A 22,844-nucleotide genomic window follows, 5' to 3' on the forward strand; every position below is an offset into this window, starting at 1 on the left:
ATCAAAGGAAAGCCTTTTATAAACTAAGGCATTTCTGGAAAGTCTTTCAAATGTTTGACAAGTTAATTTCGCCATAACTAATTGTGCTGATGAATTCTGACCGACTCTAGACAAGATTTCATCAATCATATCCTCTGGTAGGTCTTCTAAAATATTCGGTTGTCTACCCTTAACGTCCATTTTGTGTTTTTATACAGTAAAAATAGACGAGGGTTAGATTCATAAAAGATAATTAACAAACAATACAAGCAATTTTACATTTATCATAAAAGCACAAGCACACTATATTACATATATTACACAACATGATTACAACTCTTTAATCCAACTCACTCGTTTCTTCTTCTCCGGACTTGGTTCGTTTTGCTAATTTCCAAGGGATATATGGTGATCCCCTAATACGAGCTGTCGTTTTCCACAATGGTTTAGAAAAACCTAGTGGTTTAGAGGTTCTCGGGTTATTGTTACAATTTAGGAAATACAGATGTTGCCGATACATATAAAGTTCATCGGGGTTGGAATCAGGTTTCTCTATTTTTATACCTTTTCCCTTATTATTTTCTTTTGTTTATTAAATTGGGTCGAGGTAATTTCTATAACATCAATCGGAATCCTCATTGGGATCCGATTCATCAGAAAATTGGTAATCTTCCCAATATTTTGCTTCCTCGGCGGAAACACCATTGACCATTATTGACTTTGGTCCGTTGGTTAGGGATTTTCTTTTACTTAACCGATTTACTGTAGGTATCAATATTTCTTCCTCCGGAACCTCTTCTTCTTTCGGTTCTTCCTCTTCCGGTTCCTCCTCTTCCGGTTCCTCTTCTTCCAGTTCCTCCTCTTCCAGTTCCTCCTCTTCCGATTCTTCTTCGGGAATTTGTGAATCTTTCCAAAATATATTCGACTCTTCATTATTATGATTAGGTGAGTCGATGGGATTTGTACTAGTGGTAGACATGTATCACACAATATCAAACATATTAAGAGGTTAATATATCACATAATATTTACATGTTAATAATATATAGTTTCCAACAATAGTGTTAAGCAATCATTTTTAAAGAAAACACGGTCAAAGTCCAGACTCACTAATGCATCCTAACAAATTCGGTAAGACACACTAATGCAAAAATTCTGGTTCTCTAAGACCAACGCTCGGATACCAACTGAAATGTCCCGTTCATATTGATTATAAATGTTCCATATTAATTGATTTCGTTGCGAGGTTTTGACCTCTATATGAGACGTTTTTCAAAGACTGCATTCATTTAAAAGAAACCATAACTTTTATTTTATCGACAAGGTTAAAAAGTCACCACCTAGATTATCCAGAAATGATACTCTAAAATATCACACTTACACACTACCAATACATATTGGTTTACAATATTAATATTTTACAATAAAGTAAATCTCGAATGCAGTTTTAAACAATATTATACAAGCATGCCACACCAAATCTTGTCCATATTTTAGCATGCAACAGCGGAAGCTCTTAATAATCACCTGAGAATAAACATGCTTTAAACATCAACAAAAATGTTAGTGAGTTATAGGTTTAACCTATATATTTATCAAATCGTAATAATAGACCACAAGATTTCATATTTCAATATACATCCCATACATAGAGATAAAAATCATTCATATGGTGAACACCTGGTATCAGACATTAACAAGATGCATATAGAATAACCCCATCATTCCAGGACACCCATCGAACATAATAATTTCGAAGTACTAAAGCATTCCAAATTCCAGAATGGGGCTTGTTGTTTCCCGTAGATCTACATTTAGGATTCGCATCAATTAGGGGCCAGTTCCCTAATTCTTATGCTACCAAGCTAAAAGGGGCATATTCAGCTTCGATCATTCACCCATATAATGTAGTTTCATTTAGTTGTTTCTATTTCGTAAAACATTTATAAAATTGCATGTATTCTCATCCCAAAATATTAGATTTTAAAAGTGGGACTATAACTCACATTCACAGATTTTTACTTCGTCGGGAAGTAAGACTTGGCCACTGGTCGATTCACGAACTTATAACAAATATGTACATATATATATATATATATCAAAGTATGTTCAAAATATATTTACAACATTTAATATGTTTTAATGTTTTAAGTTTATTTAGTCAGCTGTCCTCGTTAGTAACCTATAACTAGTTGCCCACAGTTAGATGTACAGAAATAAATCGATATATATATTATCTTGAATCAATTCACGACCCAGTGTATACACGTCTCAGGCAAGATCACAACTCAAAGTATATATATTTTTGGAATCAACCTCAACCCTGTATAGCTAACTCAAACATTACTGCATATAGAGTGTCTATGGTTGTTCCAAATAATATATATACATGGGTCGATATGATATGTCAAAATATTTGCATACGTGTCTATGGTATCCCAAGATTACATAATATATTAAAATACATGTATAATACAATATGAGTTAGCTAGGATATGATTAATATAGATTTGTTACCAATTTTCACGTAGCTACAACAAGCAAAATTATCCAATCTTGTTTTACCCATAACTTCTTCGTTTTAAATCCGTTTTGAGTGATTCAAGTTGCAATGGTTTCATATTGAACTTAAGTTTATGAATCTAAACAGAAAAAGTATAAGTTTATAGTCAGAAATACATATTACAAGTTATTTTTGTAAAGGTAGTCATTTCAGTCGAAAGAACGACGTTCAAATAACCATTTTGGAAAACATACTTCCACTTTGAGTTTAACCATGATTTTTGGATATAGTTTCATGTTCATAAGAAAAATCATTTTCCCAGAAGAACAACTTTTAAATCAAAGTTTATCATAGTTTTTAATTAACTAACTCAAAACAGCCCGCGGTGATACTACGACGGCGTATATCCGGTTTTACGGTGTTTTTCGTGTTTTCGGGTTTTAAATCATTAAGTTAGAATATCATATAGATATAGAACATGTGTTTAGTTGATTTTAAAAGTCAAGTTAGAAGGATTAACTTTTGTTTGCGAACAAGTTTAGAATTACTAAACTATGTTCTAGTGATTACAAGTTTAAACCTTCGAATAAGGTAGTTTTATATATATAAATCGAATGATGTTATGAACATCATTACTACCTCAGGTTTTGTGGATAAACCTACTGGAAATGAGAAAAATAGATCTAGCTTCAAAGGATCCTTAGATGGCTTGAAAGTTCTTGAAGTAGAATCATGACATGAAAACAAGTTCAAGTAAGATTTCCACTCGAAATAAGATTGTTAAAGTTATAAAAATTGAATCAAAGATTGAATATGAGTATTACCTTGTATTAGAAAGATATCTTACTGTAAATAAGAAAGATTTCTTGAGGTTGGATGATCACTCAAAGTGGATTTGCAAGATTGAAAGTAAGCTAGCAAACTTGGAAGTGTTGTTGGTGTGTTCTTGAGTAGTTGTTTTATAACTTGGTTTATGTATGGATTTATTAACTAGATTGAGCTATATTTTGATGAATATGATGAAGAACACTTAGAACAATGGAAAAACACTTGAGAGAGAGTAGTTTGATGCATGTAAGTTGCAAAATGAAAGTGTTTGTGTACACCATACTTCACGTGAAATTTAGTCTCCATATAGGCTCCATTAGTTTGTAATTTTGTGACATATTTCATGCTAAATGTTAAATGATTGTTCCCACATGGTTAGGTGACTCACATGGTCTGCTAAGAGCTGATCATTGGAGTGTATATACCAATAGTAAGTACATTTAGAAGCTATGTATTGTACGAGTACAAATACGAGTGCATACGAGTAGAATTGTTGATGAAAATGAATGAGGATGTAATTGTAAGAATTTTTGTTAAGTAGAAGTACTCTGATAAGTGTCTTGAAGTCTTTCAAAAGTGTATAAATACGTATTAAAACACTACATGTATATACATTTTAACTGAGTCGTTAAGTCATCGTTAGTCGTTACATGTAAGTGTTGTTTTGAAACCTTTAAGTTAACGATCTTGTTAAATGTTGTTAACCAATTGTTTATTATATCAAATGAGATGTTAAATTATTACATTATCATGATATTATGATGTATTAATATATCTTAATATGATATATATATATATATATATATATATATATATATATATATATATATATATATATACAATTAAATGTCGTTATAACGATAATCGTTACATATATGTCTCGTTTCGAAATCATTAAGGTAGTAGTCTTGTTTTTGCATATGTAGTTCATTGTTAATATACTTAATGATATGTTTACTTATCATAATATCATGTTAACTATATATATATATATATATATATATATATATATATATATATATATATATATATATACATATATATATATATATACATATATATATATATATATATATATATATATATATATATATATATATATATATATATATATATATATGACATCATATAGCTTTTACAAGTTTTAACGTTCGTGAATCACCGGTCAACTTGGGTGGTCAATTGTCTATATGAAACCTATTTCAATTAATCAAGTCTTAACAAGTTTGATTTCTTACCATGTTGGAAACACTTAATCATGTAAATATTAATTTCATTTAATATATATAAACATGGAAAAGTTCAGGTCACTGCATGGTGGTGGTGGTGGGTGTGGTGGGTGGTGGTAGGGGGTGGTGGTGGTGATGGTATTGGTGGTGGTGGTGGGTGGTGGTGGTAGTTGGTGGTGATGGGTGGTGGTGGTAGTGATGGTAGTGGTGGTTGGTGGTGGTGTTGGGTGGTGGTGGTGATGGGTGGTGGTGGGTGGTGGTGGTTGGTGGGTGGTGCTGGAGGTTAGTGGTGGTGATGGGTGTTGGTTGGTGGGTGGTGGTGGTTGGCGGGTGGGTGGTGGTGGTTGGCGGGTGGGTGGTGGTGGTGGTGGGTGGTGGTAGTGGGAGGTTGTGGTGGTTGGTGGTGGGTGGTGGTTGTGGTGGTTGTGGTGGTGGTGGTGGTGGTTGGTGGTGGTGGTGGTGGTTGGTGGTGGTGGTTAGTGATGGTTGTGTTGGGTGGTGGTGGTGGTGGTGGGTAGTGGTGGGTAGTGGTAGGTAGTGGTGGGTGGTGGTGGTGGGTGGTGGTGATGGGTGGTGGTGATTGTGATGTGTGGTGGTTGGTGATGGGTGGTGGTGGTTGGTGGGTGGTGTGGGTGGTGGTAGGTGGTGATGGTTGGTGGTGGTGATGGTAGTGGTGGTGGGTGGTGGTGGTGGGTGGTGGTTGGTGGTGGTGATAGGTGGTTGTTGGTGGGTGGGTGGTAGGTGGTGGTAGGTGGTGGTGGTGTTTGGTGGTGGTGGTGGTGGTGGGTGGTAGTGGTGGTGGTGGTGGTGGTGGGTTATGGTGATCAAGGTGATACGTAATATGTTAACTTTGTATATATAATTTTTATTAATTATAATTATAATTATTAAAATTACGTTTTTACTATTCCATGCATTTTAAGGTAAAATGAAGTTATATGATATTTTGTGGTCCACATTTACTTATCTGGTTTGTACTCGTTTTAAGCTTAGCCACGGATCGTGCCTATATATATATATATATATATATATATATATATATATATATATATATATATATATATATATATATATATATATATATATATATATATATATATATATATATGTGTGTGTGTGTGTGTGTGTGTGTGTGTGTGTGTATATGTGTGTGTATATGTGTGTGTGTGTGTGTGTTTTTCGTGTATTCATTAGGGTTAAGAGTGAAACCCTAACCTGGTGAGCTACTTTACGGCGATCCAGAGGTAGTGGAGATAATGCTCGATCTCCATGTCACCAACCAATGTTTCTAGGTTTACACGATTGTAATTTCGACATATATTAATAATATTTTTCGTATCTTTTATTCAACGTGTTTATATCTTCCGTTTTGATCTTGTGCTTGATGTGTTATACGATATGTATTATAACAACAAAAACTGCAAATATATAAACAAAATCAACATTACTATTTAGTTTTATGAGAGAAATTTATAATTTATCTCGAAAATAACTCATACATATACACAAACATATGATTTAATAACATTAATTCTTAATTTCTCATATGCATATAGATGATGTATTAAAAGAAATGGATGTAGATAATTATTCATCCTTAATGGTAAATGCATGGTTGCAAAAATCGGAAAAAATTCGCCGAGAACTTGGCGAGAACTCGGAAATTCAATCCTGACGAGAACTCGTTTGTGAATCGGCAAAAAAATCGGTCAACGCGTAATTTATCGGTCAACGTCCGACTTCTCGGAAAAATCGGTCAACATCTCGGTCAAATCGGCCAACTTCTCGGAAAAATCGGTTAAATCTCGGAAATTATCTCAAAATTCTAATATTTATACATATATTTATTTAAAAATATATATTTATGTTAAAAGTCAACGAAAGTCAACCACTTCTCCCGGAGTTGTAACACCCCAAAATTTGATACCAGGGGGAGCCGCCCGCGTGGCTCCAGGCCGCGCCGCGGCTATACGCCATATCAGGTGGTTGTTATGTTAAAAAGCTATTGATGTCGAGTTGTACTGTGAGCCGCGCCGCGGGGAGAAAAAGATGTCGCGCCTCTTGCTTCGAACTTAAGGATGGTTTTGAGATACCTTCTGATTTCAATTTACTCTATGGGCCACGCCGCGGGCCAGGGAGCCGCGACGCGGCTATTTGCGGGGTAAAAGGCTGAAATTTGATATTTATAAGGGTTTAAGTGGGGGCAAATGAGTCTTTTCACCCAAAAACAGCCTATTAGTGAAAAAGATCAGTTTTAGATCCCCTTTAATTTCATCTTGCACCTACTCAAACACTCACAAGCATTCTAGTGTGAGAAACCCACTTTCTAGAGAGAGAGCTTGATTTGGAGAGGAAGAAGGTTAAATCTCATCAAAGTGCAAGTGTTAATCTTGTTCATCTCGCTCCTAGCTATCTTTGGATACTTATGATAAGTCCTAACTTCAATTTTCATTCAATTTGAGGTAAGGGTTTGGGATTGCAAGTCCTTGATTTAACCCATCTAGCTCACAAATGGGTGTTTGAAGCTAGTGTGGGTGTTTGTTGACCCTTGTTGGTGGGTTTTGGGATGAAAAACGTTTTGGTCTAATTAGGGCTTGCAAGATGGGGTAAAATCACTAGTGTTAGTGATTTTGTTGGTATTTGGGACCCATTGGTGTATGTATGGAGGAATGATTTGGGTGTAGACCCGATTTGGATCAAAATGGGTCTTTTGTTTGAATTAGGTCTTGAGGTGCTCCTAGCACTTGATTCTAAATTGTATTTTGGTGTTTTTGGGACCAAATCACTAGCCATTTGTGATTTGGGGGTATTTGAGTCTTGATTGACTTAGTTGGAAAGTTTAGTGCAATTTGGGTTAAAATTGCACTTGGGCTACTTTGGGTCACTAGAGCTATGTTTGATTTAGCTTGTTATTATGCGTATTTGATAGGTAACTTGAGTCGTGTTGGTAGTGAAGCTCAAGTATTGGCATTTGCTCAAGTTGGTAAAGGTGAGTGAAATATTTATGCATCTATGTGTATGATTTACTTGCTTGATGTTGCTGTTGTTTAGTGTTATCGTGAGTGTCGGGGTATACTAGAGTGCTACCATGTGTGTCGGGGTTTCACTCAAGTTTGTATGTCGACTCCACATAGGTCTTATGGTGAAATGTGTGTCGTGACACCGTGGGGTTAGTGCAAAACGTGTGTCGTGACACTAACGGTTGTTGTGAACGATCGGTGGTTCCTCTAACGAACCGCTCCCTAGTAAGAATGGTTAACCATGATTGTGTTGGAATTTTATACATGTTGCGTCTAGCATGCTATTTGGATGAATTGTGCTAGGTGATTGTGGTGCTTAGTGTTTATGCATATATTTAATGGTTGTGCGGTAAGGCGAGTTACTAAGCTGTATGCATACTTGTATACTTATTCTTCACACTAAGCTTTGCTTACCCTCGTTGTTTTTACTATTTTTATAGATTGTGGCACCTCGAAGGACAAGGGTAAGAGTTTGGCCTAGCTTGTTTGTGGCGGATTTAAGAAGGCGCTTTTTGGTAATGGTCCCGACGATCATGCTCATTAATGGGTCAATTGGTTAAACTTATGGGTCTTGTGTACCCGATGATGTAAACAATTATCTTGTTGTATTGTTAAACTCGTTTTTGAATTTGAACAAGTAATGTATGCAACTTATGAATCTGGTGGTTTATTTCAATGTAAAAAAAAGTGTCGTATTTTTACAAGTTAATTGTTAATTCGGTTTGGGGATCGATTCAAGTGGTATCAGAGCATGATCTAAGGGATTTACGTTTTCTTGGGACGGAAGCCTAGACTTAGGTTGAATGGACGTTTTATGCATGACTTGTCGAGTTACGGGACCACGGGATGGTTGTAGGCACTTTAGTGCGTGTGCTTGTTTAATTGTGTGTATTTGATTAACATCAAGTGAGATGGTCATTGTATCAAGGAGTTTAATAGGATGCGCAAGTGTATTACTGATTGGCCACCATTAGTACGGTTGCACGTCGTGTCAAACGAATAAAGTACAACGAGCGTCAAGCAAGATGGGGTTATTAAGTATGTGTGGTGTATCTTTTACCATGATCAAATCTATTTTAAATTATAGAATGAGGACACGAAGTGGAGTGGATCTTGAGGGTCCGAGTCACGAGAATGCGAATAATGATGATGACCTCACGGCCAATATTGAGGCCGCTCTTGAGAGTTACTCTGCGGTATTCACCGGGAAGGTAAAGGAGATATTTCAACAAATCATGGATGATCAAATCACCGATCTCATACGTGAACGTATGGGTGAGGTGGTGAAGGAAGAATTTGAAAAGAGGTTTCCAATTCCTCAAGTCGAGGGAGGTGCCGACGAGGGGTTCCTTAATCATGGTATTCCCGACAACACTAATGTGAGGGGGTTTAGTTACAAAGATTTCAAGTTAACTAAGCCTCCAATCTTTGAAGGGAATCCCGATCCTCTCATAAGCACTCGGTGGATATCCGATGTTGAAGGGTGCTTCCGGGTAAGTGAATCTGCACCCGAAAAAAAGACAAGGCTTTCTACGAGCCTATTAAGGGGTGCGGCGAAAACTTGGTTGGATGATAAAATTTTAGTGATGGGTGAAGGGCCTTTTATGAGTTTGTCTTGGGATGATTTCAAGACCGAGTTCTTTTTGGAGTATCGCACTCAAGCCGATCTTACCCGAATTCCGAACGAATTGCGAAATTTGAGACAAGGGTCAATGGACCTAAACACTCTAAAGGCTAATTTTCTTGCTAAAGTACGGTTTTTACCCGAATATAACGGGAACGATCGTATGTTGATGGAGGACTTCCATAAGACTTTGAATGATGATATGCGTAAGAAGATTAGTCTTGGCCACGTTAAGTCTTTTTTCGAGTTGTTTAATGTGGCTAAGTGTTTTGAGTCCGATGTCCCGAAAGCGAGTGATGTTGCTTTTAGTAAGAGGAAATTTGAGTCAAATAGTGCGCCTAGTAAGAAGGTGAAGAGTGGAGCCGAGAGTGTGGGGAGTGTAAAGAAGGGTGGTTCGGATGATAGTGTTCCAAGGTGTTACACTTGCGGGAAAAGGGGTCATTTAGCCCGTGATTGTACTAATTCCTCTTCTAAGATGATTACTGGTTTTAACTTCAGGAAAGAAGGTCATATGAAATCCGAGTATCCTGATTTGGGTTTGGGGGAAAAGAGCAACGGCAACGACAAGCGGTTAGAAAAGGCGGTGGGGCCCGCGAGAGGTCAAAATTTCTTGATTACTACCGATGATGCTAAAAAGTCCAACGAGGTGGTTTCAGGTACTTTCTTTGTTAACTCTAAATCCGCAAAGGTGTTATTTAATAGTGGTGCCGATATGTCCTATGTTTCTTTAAGATATGCGGCTACTTTAGATTGTCCTTTATGTGATCTAGACTCCCCTTTACATGTCGAGATCGCCGATGGTAGGTTCTCGGTGGCTAATGGTGTGTATAAAAGCTGTGTTATTGATTTTGGAACCAAGAAGTTTGATAGTGACTTAGTTCTTATTACCTTGGGGGAATTTGATGTCGTTGTGGGTATGGATTGGCTCGATCATAACCGAGCTAATCTTGATTGTCATGAAAAAATTTGTGCTGGTGAGAACCCCAAGTGGAGGAGAGCTAATCGTGTATGGTGAAGCTCGAAGACGTTCCGTGCCTATTTGTACTTATGCTCAGGCGCGTCAACTTGTCTCTAGTGGAGGTATGGCTTATCTAGCCTATGTGGTTGATACTAGAGATGAGCCACCTTCCATTAAAACTATTCATGTTGTTAGTGAATTTGAGGATGTTTTTCCCGTAGACTTATCGGGTGTTCCACCGGTAAGACAAGTGGATTTACGCATCGATTTGGTTCTGGGGGCGAATCCCATTGCCAAAACTCCCTATCATTTGGCACCAAACGAGATGCGCGAATTTTTGAACCAAACCCAAGAGTTGTTAGAAAAGGGTTTTATTCGACCGAGTAGCTCGCCATGGGGTGCTTCGGTCTTGTTTGTGAAGAAGAAGGATGGTAGTATGCGTATGTGCATTGATTACCGTGAGATTAATAAGGTGACGATCAAGAATCGTTATCCGTTTCCTAGGATTGATGATGTATTCGATCAACTTTAAGGTGCACGTTATTTCTCTAAGATAGACTTGCGATCAGGTTATCATCAAATGCGGATCCGAGAAGAAGATATCGAGAAGACGGTGTTTCGGACGCGTTATGGGCATTTTGAGTTTGTTGTGATGTCTTTTAATCTTACGAATGCGCCTGCGGCATTCATGGACCTTATAAACCGAGTGTACCAACCTATGTTGGACAAGTCGGTAATTGTGTTCATTGATGACATACTCATTTATTTAAAGAGTATGAAGGAGCATGAGCATCATTTGCTTGGGTTGTTGAAGACGTTGCGTAAGGAGAAGTTTTATGCGAAATTCTCTAAGCGTGAATTTTGGTTAAGGGAAGTACAATTCCTTGGCCATATTGTGAATCACGAGGGGATTAAAGTGGATCCGGGGAAGATTGAGGCGGTTAAAGTTTGGGAACGGCCGACTACACCTACGGAAGTTCGAAGTTTTCTCAGATTGGCCTGTTATTATCGTCGGTTCATTCAAGATTTTTCCAAGATTGCTTCATCTTTAACGAAGCTAACTCGGAAGAATGTGAAGTTCAAATGGGGTGATGTGCAAGAAAATGCTTTTCAGTTATTGAAGAGAAAATTGTGCCAAGCTCTAGTGTTAGTGTTACCGGAAGGGGTGGAAGACATGGTGGTGTATTGTGATGCCTCGATTAGTGGGCTCGGTTGTGTTCTTATGTAAAGGGGTAAGGTGATCGCTTACGCCTCGAGATAACTAAAAGAGCATGAGAAGAACTACCCGACTAATGATCTTGAGTCGGCGGCGGTGGTTCATGCGTTAAAATTTTGGCATCATTATCTTTATGAAGTTAAGTGCACGTTTATTCGGATCATAAGAATTTAAAGTACTTATTTGAACAACGTTATTTGAACAACCGTCAGCGGTAATGGTTGGATTTGTTGAAGGATTATGACCTCGAGATACTTTACCACCCGGGTAAAGGTAATGTGGTTGCAGATGCGTTAAGCCGGAAGAACCAAGTTCCGAATTTGCAAGTAAAATCGTTGCGAATGATTCTTTCAAATGATTTTCTCGCGAAACTCGATGAGGTTCAAATTGAGGCGATTGTTAATCATAAGCGTGAAGAGCGAATTCAACGACAAACGGAGTCGATTGTCCTAGGTACGCATGGATTGTTGTGCTTTCAAGGCCAGGTGTGGGTGCCAAAATTGGGTGGCCACCGCACGGTGCGACTTGATGAGGCACACAAATCGAAGTATTCTATTCATCCGGGTGTTACAAAGATGTATCTTGACTTGAAGAAAGAGTATTGGTAGCCCGGTATGAAGCGTGATGTGGTTAAGTATGTTGAGCAATGTGTTACTTCCTTGCAAGTTAAGGCCGAACATCAAAGCCTTATGGTATGGTGCAACCGTTAGAGATCCCGAAGTGGAAGTGGGAGCATCTTACCATGGATTTTATCACTAAGTTGCCAAAAATGGCGAGAACCCAATATGATATAATTTGGGTAATCGTTGATCGCTTACCGAAAAGTGCCTTGTTTCTTCTCATACACGAGACGATTTCGTCGGAGATTTTGTCAAGATTGTTCATTAAAGAGGTGATTTCGAGACACGGGGTACCGGTTTCTATTATTTCGTATCGAGATACGAGTTTTACTTATCGATTTTGGGGTAAGTTTCATATGGAAATGGGTACTCAAGTGAAGTTGAGCACCACTTTCCATCCTCAAACGGACGGCCAAAGCGAAAGGACCATCCAAACCTTGGAGGATATGCTTCGGGAGTGTGTAATTGACTTTGATGGAAGTTGGGATGAGCATTTGCCATTGGTGGAGTTCTCGTACAATAATAGCTATCATGCTAGTATTGGAATACCGCCGTATGCAATGCTCTAATGGCGACAATGCCGAACCCCGATTTGTTGGGGAGAGGTGGGTCAAAAGGAAGTTATTGGTACCGAAGTGGTTCTCGAGATGAACCAAAAGATTGATGGGATTCGTGCCCCCTCAAAGCGGCACAAGATTGGCAAAAGTCATATGTGGATAAGCGGAGGCAACCAATTGAGTTCAATGAAGGTGATATGGTAATGCTTAAAGTGTCGCCATGGAAGGGTGTAATTAGGTTTCGAAATAGGGGAAACTTGCTCCTCGGTTTATTGGACCCTTTAAAGTAATGGCTCGCGTTGGTGAAGTTGCGTATCGTTTGGAGTTACCTGAAGAGTTTGCAGGAATCCATAACACATTACATGTTTCCTATCTTCGCAAGTGTCTTATGGATGACTCGATGTGCATACCGTTGAACGAAATTACGTTAAATAACAAATTAGAGTATGTGGAAGAGGCGGTTGCTATTCTTGATGAGAAAGTTAAAGAGATTCGAAATAAGAGCATGCGGACTCATAAGATGCAATGGCATCACCGAAAGGGGTCCGAGTGTACATGGGAATCCGAGGATTTTGTAAAGGAGCATTTGCCTTCGTTACATGCTGCGTGGATCGCGGGGACGCTATCGGGTCTAAGTGGGGGAGAGTTGTAACACCCCAAAAGTTGATACCAAGGGGAGCCGCGCCGCGTGGCTTCAGGCCGTGCCGCGGCTATACGCCATATCTGGTGGTGGTTGTGTTAAAAAGCTACTGATGTCGATTTGTACTGTGAGCCGCGCCACGGGGAGAAAAGGGCACGCCGCGCCTCTTGCTTCAAGCTGAAGGATGGTTTTGAGATACCTTCTGATGTCAATTTACTCTATAGGCTGCGCCGCGGGCCAGGGAGCCGCGACGCGCCTATCTGCGGGGCAAAAAGCTGAAATTTGATTTTTATAAGGGTTTAAGCGGGGGCAAATGGGTCTTTTCACCCATGAACGGCCTATTAGTAAAAGGATCAGTTTTAGATCCCCTTTAATTTCATCTTGCACATACTCAAACACTCTCAAGCATTCTAGTGTGAGAAACCCACTTTCTAGAGAGAGAGCTTGATTTGGAGAGGAAGAAGGTTAAATCTCATCAAAGTGCAAGTGTTAATCTTGTTCATCTCGTTCCTTGCTATCTTTGGATACTTATGGTAAGTCCTAACTTCGATTGTCATTCAATTTGAGGTTAGGGTTTGGGATTGCATGTTCTTGATTTAACCCATCTAGCTCACAAATGTGTGTTTAAAGCTAGTGTGGGTGTTGGTTGACCCTTGTTGGTGGGTTTTGGGTTGAAAAACGTTTTGGTCTAGTTAGGGCGTGCAAGTTGGGGTAAAATCACTAGTGTTAGTGATTTTGTTGGTATTTGGGACCCATTGGTGTATGTATGGAGGAATGATTTGGGTGTAGACCCGATTTGGGTCAAAATGGGTCTTTTGTTTGAATTGGGTCTTGAGGTGCTCCTAGCACTTGATTCTAAATTTTATTTTGGTGTTTTTGGACTAGCCATTAGTGATTTGGGGGTATTTGGGTCTTGATTGACTTAGTTGGAAAATTTAGTGCAATTTGGGTTGAAATTGCACTTGGACCACTTTAGGTCACTAGAGATGTGTTTGATTTAGCTTGTTATTATGCGTATTTGATAGGTGACTTGAGTCCAGTTGGTAGTGAAGCTCAAATATTGGCATTTGCTCAAGTTGGTAAAGGTGAGTGGAATATTTATGCATCTATGTGTATGATTTACTTGCTTAATGTTGTTGTGGTTTAGTGTTACTGCGTGTGTCGGGGTTCACTAGAGTGCTACCACGTGTGTCAGGGTTTCACTCAAGTTCGTGTGTCGATACCACATAGGTCTTATGGTGAAACGTATGTCGTGACACCGCGGGGTTAGTGCAAAACGTGTGTCGTGACACTAACGGTTGTTGTGAACGATCGGTGGTTCCTCTAACGAACCGCTCCCTAGTAAGAATGGTTAACCATGATTGTGTTAGACTTTTGTACATGTTGCGTCTAGCATGTTATTTGGATTAATTGTGCTAGGTGATTGTGGTGCTTAGTGTTTATGCATATATTTAATGGTTGTGCGGTAAGTCAAGTTAGTAAGTTGTATGCATACTTGTATACTTATTCTTCTCACTAAGCTTTGCTTACCCTCGTTGTTTTTACTATTTTTATAGACTGTGGCATTTCGAAGGACAAGGGTAAGAGTTTGGCCTAGCTTGTTTGTGGCGGATTTAAGAAGGCGCTTTTTGGTAATGGTCCCGATGGTCATGCTCGTTAATGGGTGAATTGGTTAAACTTATGGGTCTTGCGTACCCGATGATGTAAACAATTATCTTATTGTCTTGTTAAACTTGCTTTTGAATTTAAACAAGTAATGTATGCAACTTATGAATGTGGTGGTTTATTTCAATGTAAAAAAAAAGTGTCGTATTTTTACAAGTTAATTGTTAATTCGGTTTGGGGATCGTTTCACGAGTTCTTCGAGAATTCCTAAAAAATTGTCCCACCGAAAACTCCCCGAGTCCCGACTTCTTCAACCTTGGGTAAATGTAATCATTTATCTACCTTTACCCTTGGGTATATCAAGTCATCTCTGGGTAAAGAGACGTACTACTTACCGAAATACCTCTGACTAAGATCAATGAAAAACAAAAGCGCTTAAGTTTGCCTTTGTACTACTTTTCGCTCTTCCGTGCCCCGCCTTGCGTGCTTATAAAGTTAGAAAGTGTGAGAAGAAGTTTTTTTTGGGGTGGGTCGGGTGACGAGTCAAAATCTCGTGAGTAAAGTGGGATGATGTCATTCGTTATATTAAGGATGGCGGACTAAAGTTTGGTTCTTTAAATTGTAAAAATGTAGCACTAATCGGCAAGTGGTGGTGGTGGTGGTGGTGGTTCCTTTTCAAACCCACTTCCTTGCGGGTTAGTGTTATCAAAAGTATTTTTGGGAGATCGGGTTTAATTTCTTTCGGGTGGGGTTTTTTCACTTTCTTACTCTAATTCTACTTGCAGCAAAATTGTAAAAACAGGTTTCGAGATAGATGGACTTGGAGTCGATTTTTCCAAGTCATTCTTTAAGGTGCTCGGCAATGGGAACTCAACAAAATTTTGGGACGATGTGTGGCTCAAAGATAAACCCTTAAAGGATATTTTTAGAAGATTGGTGCGGCTAGAATCTAACGTAAATGTATCGGTGTCGGACCGGGTTTCTTGAAATGGCAAGACGTGTATTACAAACTGGGCATGGGTGCGTCCAATCACAGGTCGAACAGTGGCTGAACTGGACTATCTAGAAGGGCTTATTTCGAGGTTCAAAATGAATGTCGACAAGGATGATTGTTGGTCTTGGAAGCTTTGCGGGTCCGGTATTTTTTCAACTAATTCTCTTACAAAACATATCATGAAGTCGTGTTACCCGTCCAACGTTTCGTGTATTTCAACTCAAAAGAATCTTTTTGTTCCAAAATAAAGTGGGGGTCTTCGTATGGAGGGCAAGGCGGAATAGGTTACCCGTTTTGTCGGAACTTGACAACGGGGTATTGATCTTCATTCTGTTCTTTGCCCCTTATGCGATGACGAGGTCGAAGCGGTGAATCATGCATTACTTTCGTGTAAAAAGGATCGTGAAATTTGGGAAAAAATATTCATGTGGTGGGGTATCGGATATAATCAACAAATTCTCGACAAAATTTTGGGTGGGTCTTCTTATTTGCAATGTTCGGAAATTGGTGCGAAGATTTGGCAAGCAATGATTTGGGCAAGCGTTTATCTAATTTGGAAAAATATGAACAACATGATCTTCAAAAAGTCGTGTTGGTCCCCTCCAGTTGCCTTGTGTGATATTCAAGTAAAGAGTTTTGAATGGATTGGGAGGAGATGCAAGAAGAAAAACATCGAATGGCTTGATTGGTTGTACAATCCTCATGTTTTAGTCTTATAATTAGTTTTGCTATTTTGAGTATTTTTATTTTGTGTATGGTGCGTTAGTTTGTTTTGATGTTCACATAGGATTCTAGCTCGGTATCTTTATGTGTATCATCTTGTGAGAACTCATTGTATCTTTCGAGTTTATTATTAATATTGTCGTTCAAAAAAAAAATTATATTTGTACACATTTGTTACATTAACTTTTAATTTAATTCTTCAAAGAAAAATAGTTTTGCAACTTTTGAATCTCATATGGTGATAATAATACTCCATTTCTAGATATCATTACTAGAATATATTTGACATTGCTTCATCATATGAACACTCATAATTACACTAATTAGTGAAATGTGAAGACAACATCCAACCAAAATAATTCACTTCACTACCACTCAAACAAAAACCCTAAAAAAAAAAAAAAAAAAAAAAATTAAGAAAAGCAAAAAAGTAAATAAGAAAAAACAACCAAAGATTATTGAAAAATAAAAACCTTGATTCACTAATACATAACTAGTGACATAAACTACTTGTCTTCGTAATTGACTCTAGAACTTTCACTACGTCCCCTGCATATGGTCGTGCAGCTGAATCATGAGCCGTGCATTGTAAAGCAAGATTCATGATCTCGACGATCTGGTTAGGGTTGTTTAACGCTTGTACCTTAACTAATGGATCAACCCATATCTCGAGGTGGCATTCTGAGTAGCAGTAACGCGCCCACACGACTACGTTTTCTTGCAAACCGAACTCTGAATCGACCGGCGTTTTCCCTGTTAGTAGCTCAATGAGGATGAGGCCAAATATGTACATATCACTGCTCTCGGTTATCACTTTGGTCTCTTTTGTCTCTGCATTAATGTAAATTAAGCGTTTAAAAGTTGACTAGAGGAGAAATAATATGACTCATAAATTGTAATAATTTTTTTCATAAATGTTAGAAACTTTATCTAAATTGTATTACTTAGTTTGATCAATATTTTCAAAGTGTCATAAGCAGCCAATATCATAATCATATACTTATTTTGAAGTGCAATAAACAATGTCTAAAAGATGTTAATTTGTTTTATAAACATTTAAATAATCAATTACAAACACCACTAATATGTCATTCATTCAAAGTTCTTTTTTGAAAGGCAGAGGAGGGAGTAAAAAACAAAATCTCTTTTTTTAACTATGATTGTGTACAGTTGTAAAAGAGAAAAGGCACAAGCTTTATGATGTTTTGTTGGGCCTTTGTCTACCTTGTTCAATTCATGTGTGCATGGATTATTGCCAAAGTTATAACAAGATAATAATTTTATGAAAGTACTAAAAATACTATTTTTATATGTAACAATAAAATATCGATATCATGGCCTAATAGTAACATTATAAGTAAAAGCTGACGTTTTATAAACTGACGAGTATTTTTTACTTTGATATAAACGGTCTAAACAGAGAACTTTTACCTGGTGCAATATAGCCCGATGAAACCAAACACTTGGCGAATTTTGGAAACATCATCCCCGGAGGACTCAAATATAGACATACATCATCTTTTCCGTCGACAACCATAACATTTTCTGGTGAAATATTGCCTACAAGAATGGCTGCCGGTGAACCGTAACCATGCAAATAACGTATCGCTTTAGCAATTCCGATAGCGACCTTAACCCGGTTTTCCCAACTTAACATACCCATAACTTCACTCAACTTCTTCCCTTTAACAAATTCATGAACAAAAATCAAACGTCCTTTTTCTGACTTGCATACTGCAATCAATTTCATGATGTTCGGATGACGCACCTTACCAACCTCATTGAGGTTGATAATGGACTCACTATTGAGATTAATGTCCTTGAACTCTTTAATGAAATATTGCATGTTTTTCATTGTTACCACATTTTTGTGCTCTTTTAAAGACTTGAGAATCGCATCAATCGTTAAGATTTCACAAGCTTTCTTGTCGAAAAATAGTAACTCCCATTCGCTACTTCCATCTAGTTCACTATCTACACTCATTTTCACCTCAAGAACACCTCTATTTCTTCTTTTGACATAGAAGAAAATCGCAATGGACATAGTAGCAAATGTCACTAAAGCCAAAATCGTCGCGAAAAACCACCAATTAAAGCTTTTGGTTTCCTTGCATGGTGGTAAATGAGATATGGAGGTACCACCACATAGATTGTTTCCGATAACGGCTGATGAATTGATCCCCAGAAACACTCCGGTTGTAGGCAATTTTCCATGGAAATGGTTGTGAGATATGTTCACTTGAACAAGTGATTCAATATTCCCTAAGGTTTGTGGGATTTTGCCGGAAAGTTGGTTGCTTGACAAATCAAGACTTCCTAGAACAGGCAATCTTGATAAGGTTTCCGGGATTTCACCTATGAGATGATTGTTACTAAAGTTGATGCTCACAATCTTTTTACAAAAAGATAATTCCTTGGGAATTTCACCAGAAATTTTATTCTGACTGATTTTCAGTTCCATTAACTCCGGAAATTTAACAAATTCCGAAGACATGGAACCAGAATAATCGTTATGGGACAAGTCCAAGTTCTCAAGTTTGTTACTTCTAGAAAAGTCTGGCAGTTCTCCGGAGAAACGATTTCTTGCCAAATTTAGCATTTGAAGCTTGGGCATGTTCCATTTGTTTATAAATTTGCCCGAAAAGTTGTTTGCCGACAAATCAAGATAGTATACAAGGGGTAGCTTGGTAAATTCGGGTGACAACTGACCGGATAATCTATTGTTTTGAAGACGAACCCTTTCTAAACTCTTGCAATGACTAAAACTTTTAGGGATTTCCCCATCAAGAGAATTCGAAAAAAGGATGAGTTTTTGAAGACGATGTGAATCACAAAGGGTTTCGGGGATCTTTCCTGAAAGATTGTTGGTAGAAAGGTCTAGAATTGTGAGGTTGTTGTACTTTCCAAGAACATCAGGAATTTCACCAGAAAACATATTAGACCACAATTGAAGAACTTGAAGATGAGGCAAAAAAGATAAAGATTTTGGTATTTTTCCCGAAAAATTATTCGAAAACAAGTGAAGGACTTCTAGAGCTCGAAACTCCAAAACAAGTTCTGGGATTTCACCGGATAAAAGGTTATCACTTACATCAAGAGATATTAACTTCTTGAGGTTGTAAATTGTCTTAGGGATTGGACCACTAAGCTTATTGAAGTACAAGAAAAGGTAGTTAAGTTCGGTAAGATTACCAAGTGAAGATGGGATTTCACCAGTGAGATTGTTATAAACAAGATTGAGATGATTCAAGAAGGTTAACTCACCAATTTCTATTGGAATTTGTCCTGAAAAGTTGTTGTAACCCAAGTAGAGAAATTTCAAGTTTTTCATAAACCCTAATTCTGATGGTAATTCACCAATTAGTTGGTTTGATGCCAAAGTTAAATCTTGTAACTTTGTTAGATTTGAGATTGATTTAGGAATCTTTCCAACTAAAACATTTCCACCAAGATCAAGATATTTTAACCCTAAGAACAATCCAATTTCATCCGGAATCGAACCCGAAAGAAAGTTATTTGACAAATCCAACTTTTCAAGATTTAGAATTGAACCTTTGGGAATCAAACCTTTTAAATTATTATTACTTAAGTTGAGATGAACTAGTGAAGAACAAAAGAAGGTGTTTCTTGGAATCCCACCCGAAAACTGATTATTCGAAAGATCGATTTTTTTAACATTCAAGAACTCGAATAAAGATTCCGAGATTTTCCCGGACAAATTCTTCCCCGAAAGATCGATTTCAACGACATAAGTAGAGTTGGAATTGCATGAAACACCATTCCATTTACAAAAGATGGAAGTGTTCTTCCAATTGGAGAGGAATGAAGATGGATCATGAATGTATGCTTTAAAGGATAAAAGTAGTTCATGCTCATTAACATTATTAAAACCATCACAAGTAGTAGTAATACTTAATGACAAGAATAAAAACACGAACATGAAGAATATTTTATGTGAGTTTGTCTTCTCCATTGGAATTGGGAACAGAAAGGAATGGAATTGAACGTTTTTAATGGGTGTGAAATGAAGATGGGACTCCACAATATAGTATGATCAATCACTTTCTGTCATAATAATGAAAAAACTATGTTAAAAACAGAGTCATTATTGGATCCAGTGCTTCATTCAATTAACAAGTGAAAAATTCTAAAGTAAAAGTAAAAGTGATCAATGGCATACAAAATTACAATCTAACACTTCAATGATTGTTATTCGTGCATAAATGAAGCAGTCTAGGCATTCTTTTTTTATTGAACGTTTAAACAAATAAAAATATCATCAAAAGTTGATAATAGTATAGACAAACTTCAACAAATAGCTTGTTAACTTCAATTAGAAAAGTAATAATATTCAAATAAAATCTTCTTTAATTGAAACTATATAGAGGTACTAGCTAGGTAGCAAACATGAAATGGAGTATTAACTTTCTATACATATAGTAGTATGTATTAACTTTCTATACATACACATGCACACATACATATATACATGCTTACATACATATAGAAGACACATACACATATAATGGAGTATCAACTTTCTATATATATTGTAGTACTTGAATCATAATTAATGATCACAAATAAGAATTAGTTAAAGAGGTGTAATTATTTCAAGAATTCGTTTGAGAATATATAACATGCACAGCTGCTAAACATAGTTAAGAAAAACTTATAAGAGAATACTTACCAAATTTACTATTTAAAGATTTAGTAGACCAACTTCTTGACTATCAATATGCATGAAAGTACTGCAACTTAACAACTTCTAGTCTAGTTCTAGATAGAAAGAAGATGATATGAGTTAAGGATTTGTGTTTAAGCAATTTAGTTTATATATAGAAGTAAAGGGGTCAAATGTATAATTACAAAATTGGACCATTTGGACTTTGTGTTTGAACAAAGGCAAGAGTTGAAAAGAAAAAGAAGAAACAGATGTGTGGGGGAAAGTTTAAAGATTTTTGTCGGAATTATAACATCAAAATACTCTTTTGACTGAATTTAGAAAGTTACAAAGGGCAAAGGCACCCTTAAAACGTTGGAAAGTTTTTTTCTTTATTTATTTCTTTTTTAATGATTAGTTTAATTAAATTCAAAGTCTAAATCATCATAACTATGTGTTGCATGATTGATTTCTCAACGGAAACTCCTTGCAAACGTCATGAAAGAATAATGTAAATGATTTTTTGATAAAGTAATTTAACTTAGAATAAACTGTATATATAACAAAACAACAAAAATACATAATTTTGCTTACGTGAGATTAATATTTCATATTAGTTAATTAACGATTTGTCACCGTCCAAAATGAAGATGAATCATTGTTTGATTTTATCAATTATAAAGTCAACGAATATCAGTGATAGAAATCAACTCTCGATATCTTTATAATTCTATTCTATATGTAATAAAGGAAATGACTGAGCTACATAATTTTGTAATATTTACAAAAGTTTTGAACCAAGTGTTCTGTTACATTGAGAGTATTTTACTATTATAGTAAATAAAAACAAAAAGAATCTTTAATTGTTTCTATTTTGGACAATTTATCCTTGATGATTAAACAAGTGAAGATTCCTTTAGTTAATCTAAATTGTAGCAAAATTTGAAGTCTTACCATGGCTATATACATTAAAAAATCAAAGGGGCATGCATAATGATTAAAGCATTAAGCCTTAATACTTTAGACCAGTCGTCTAAATGAGTTGTCCATTTTCATTTTCAATACATCTATTTTTCGATTTAATCAGGAACACTTGTGCGACAACATGATTACAAATTACTAATTTATTAAGGTATACATGCAATATCCGGATTTTGCAATTTGCAATCATTTTAACAATAATATTGAAAAAAGAAACCTATTAGATCTTGCACATACAAAATCGATTAGTTAGGTCATTTAGATGTGTATTAATCATTGTGCACGTAACACCCCAATTTATTTATGGTATTGTTTATTGTTTAAGTGTAGTTAGTTAACTTAAAATTTGTTAGAAAAATGACCTTGTTTGCAATAAAAGAACTAGGGTTGGAAGACTTAGAGTTCAGGAGGGTTAAAAGTGTAAAATGTGACGAAAAACACTTCTTAAAAATTGAGTGTGTGTATTATGAGGATGGCGATTTTGCAAGAAACCAACAGAAACCTTTAAATCTCTTCCATGCAATTGGAACTAAGGGTATAATCAATCACTTTAATACTTACTAGCACCATTGGACACTTGGATTTCTCTATAATTTTCATCTACCTAGTAATTTAGGGGTTTTGAAACCCAAACTTGAGGTATGTATACTTATGTCTTATATTTGAATTTAATAGATCTAGATGATGTTATTATTATTATTATT

At 36.8% G+C, this 22,844-nt stretch overlaps 3 protein-coding genes across 3 annotated transcripts; 2 read left to right on the forward strand and 1 right to left on the reverse strand.

Moving 5' to 3' along the window:
- Nucleotides 1-8,647: 8,647 nt before the first annotated feature.
- On the forward strand, nucleotides 8,648-10,198 carry LOC139876073 (uncharacterized). The gene has a single exon (XM_071863375.1). The coding sequence runs from the start codon at nucleotides 8,648-8,650 to the stop codon at nucleotides 10,196-10,198; it is 1,551 nt and encodes a 516-aa protein (XP_071719476.1).
- Nucleotides 10,199-10,265: 67 nt separating this feature from the next.
- Nucleotides 10,266-12,641, forward strand: LOC139876074 (uncharacterized). The gene is made up of 4 exons (XM_071863376.1): nucleotides 10,266-10,382; nucleotides 10,914-11,015; nucleotides 11,594-11,842; nucleotides 12,516-12,641. The coding sequence occupies exons 1-4, from the start codon at nucleotides 10,266-10,268 to the stop codon at nucleotides 12,639-12,641; spliced, it is 594 nt and encodes a 197-aa protein (XP_071719477.1).
- A 4,151-nt stretch (nucleotides 12,642-16,792) lies between these two features.
- On the reverse strand, nucleotides 16,793-21,274 carry LOC139876873 (uncharacterized). The gene is made up of 3 exons (XM_071864271.1): nucleotides 21,187-21,274; nucleotides 17,928-20,561; nucleotides 16,793-17,327 (listed from the first exon to the last, which is right to left on the reverse strand). The coding sequence occupies exons 2-3, from the start codon at nucleotides 20,467-20,469 to the stop codon at nucleotides 16,990-16,992; spliced, it is 2,880 nt and encodes a 959-aa protein (XP_071720372.1). The 5' UTR covers nucleotides 20,470-20,561; nucleotides 21,187-21,274; the 3' UTR covers nucleotides 16,793-16,989.
- Nucleotides 21,275-22,844: the final 1,570 nt, after the last annotated feature.

The sequence above is a fragment of the Rutidosis leptorrhynchoides genome, chromosome 11 (genome assembly GCF_046630445.1).
Source record: "Rutidosis leptorrhynchoides isolate AG116_Rl617_1_P2 chromosome 11, CSIRO_AGI_Rlap_v1, whole genome shotgun sequence".
Taxonomy (NCBI): domain Eukaryota; kingdom Viridiplantae; phylum Streptophyta; class Magnoliopsida; order Asterales; family Asteraceae; genus Rutidosis; species Rutidosis leptorrhynchoides.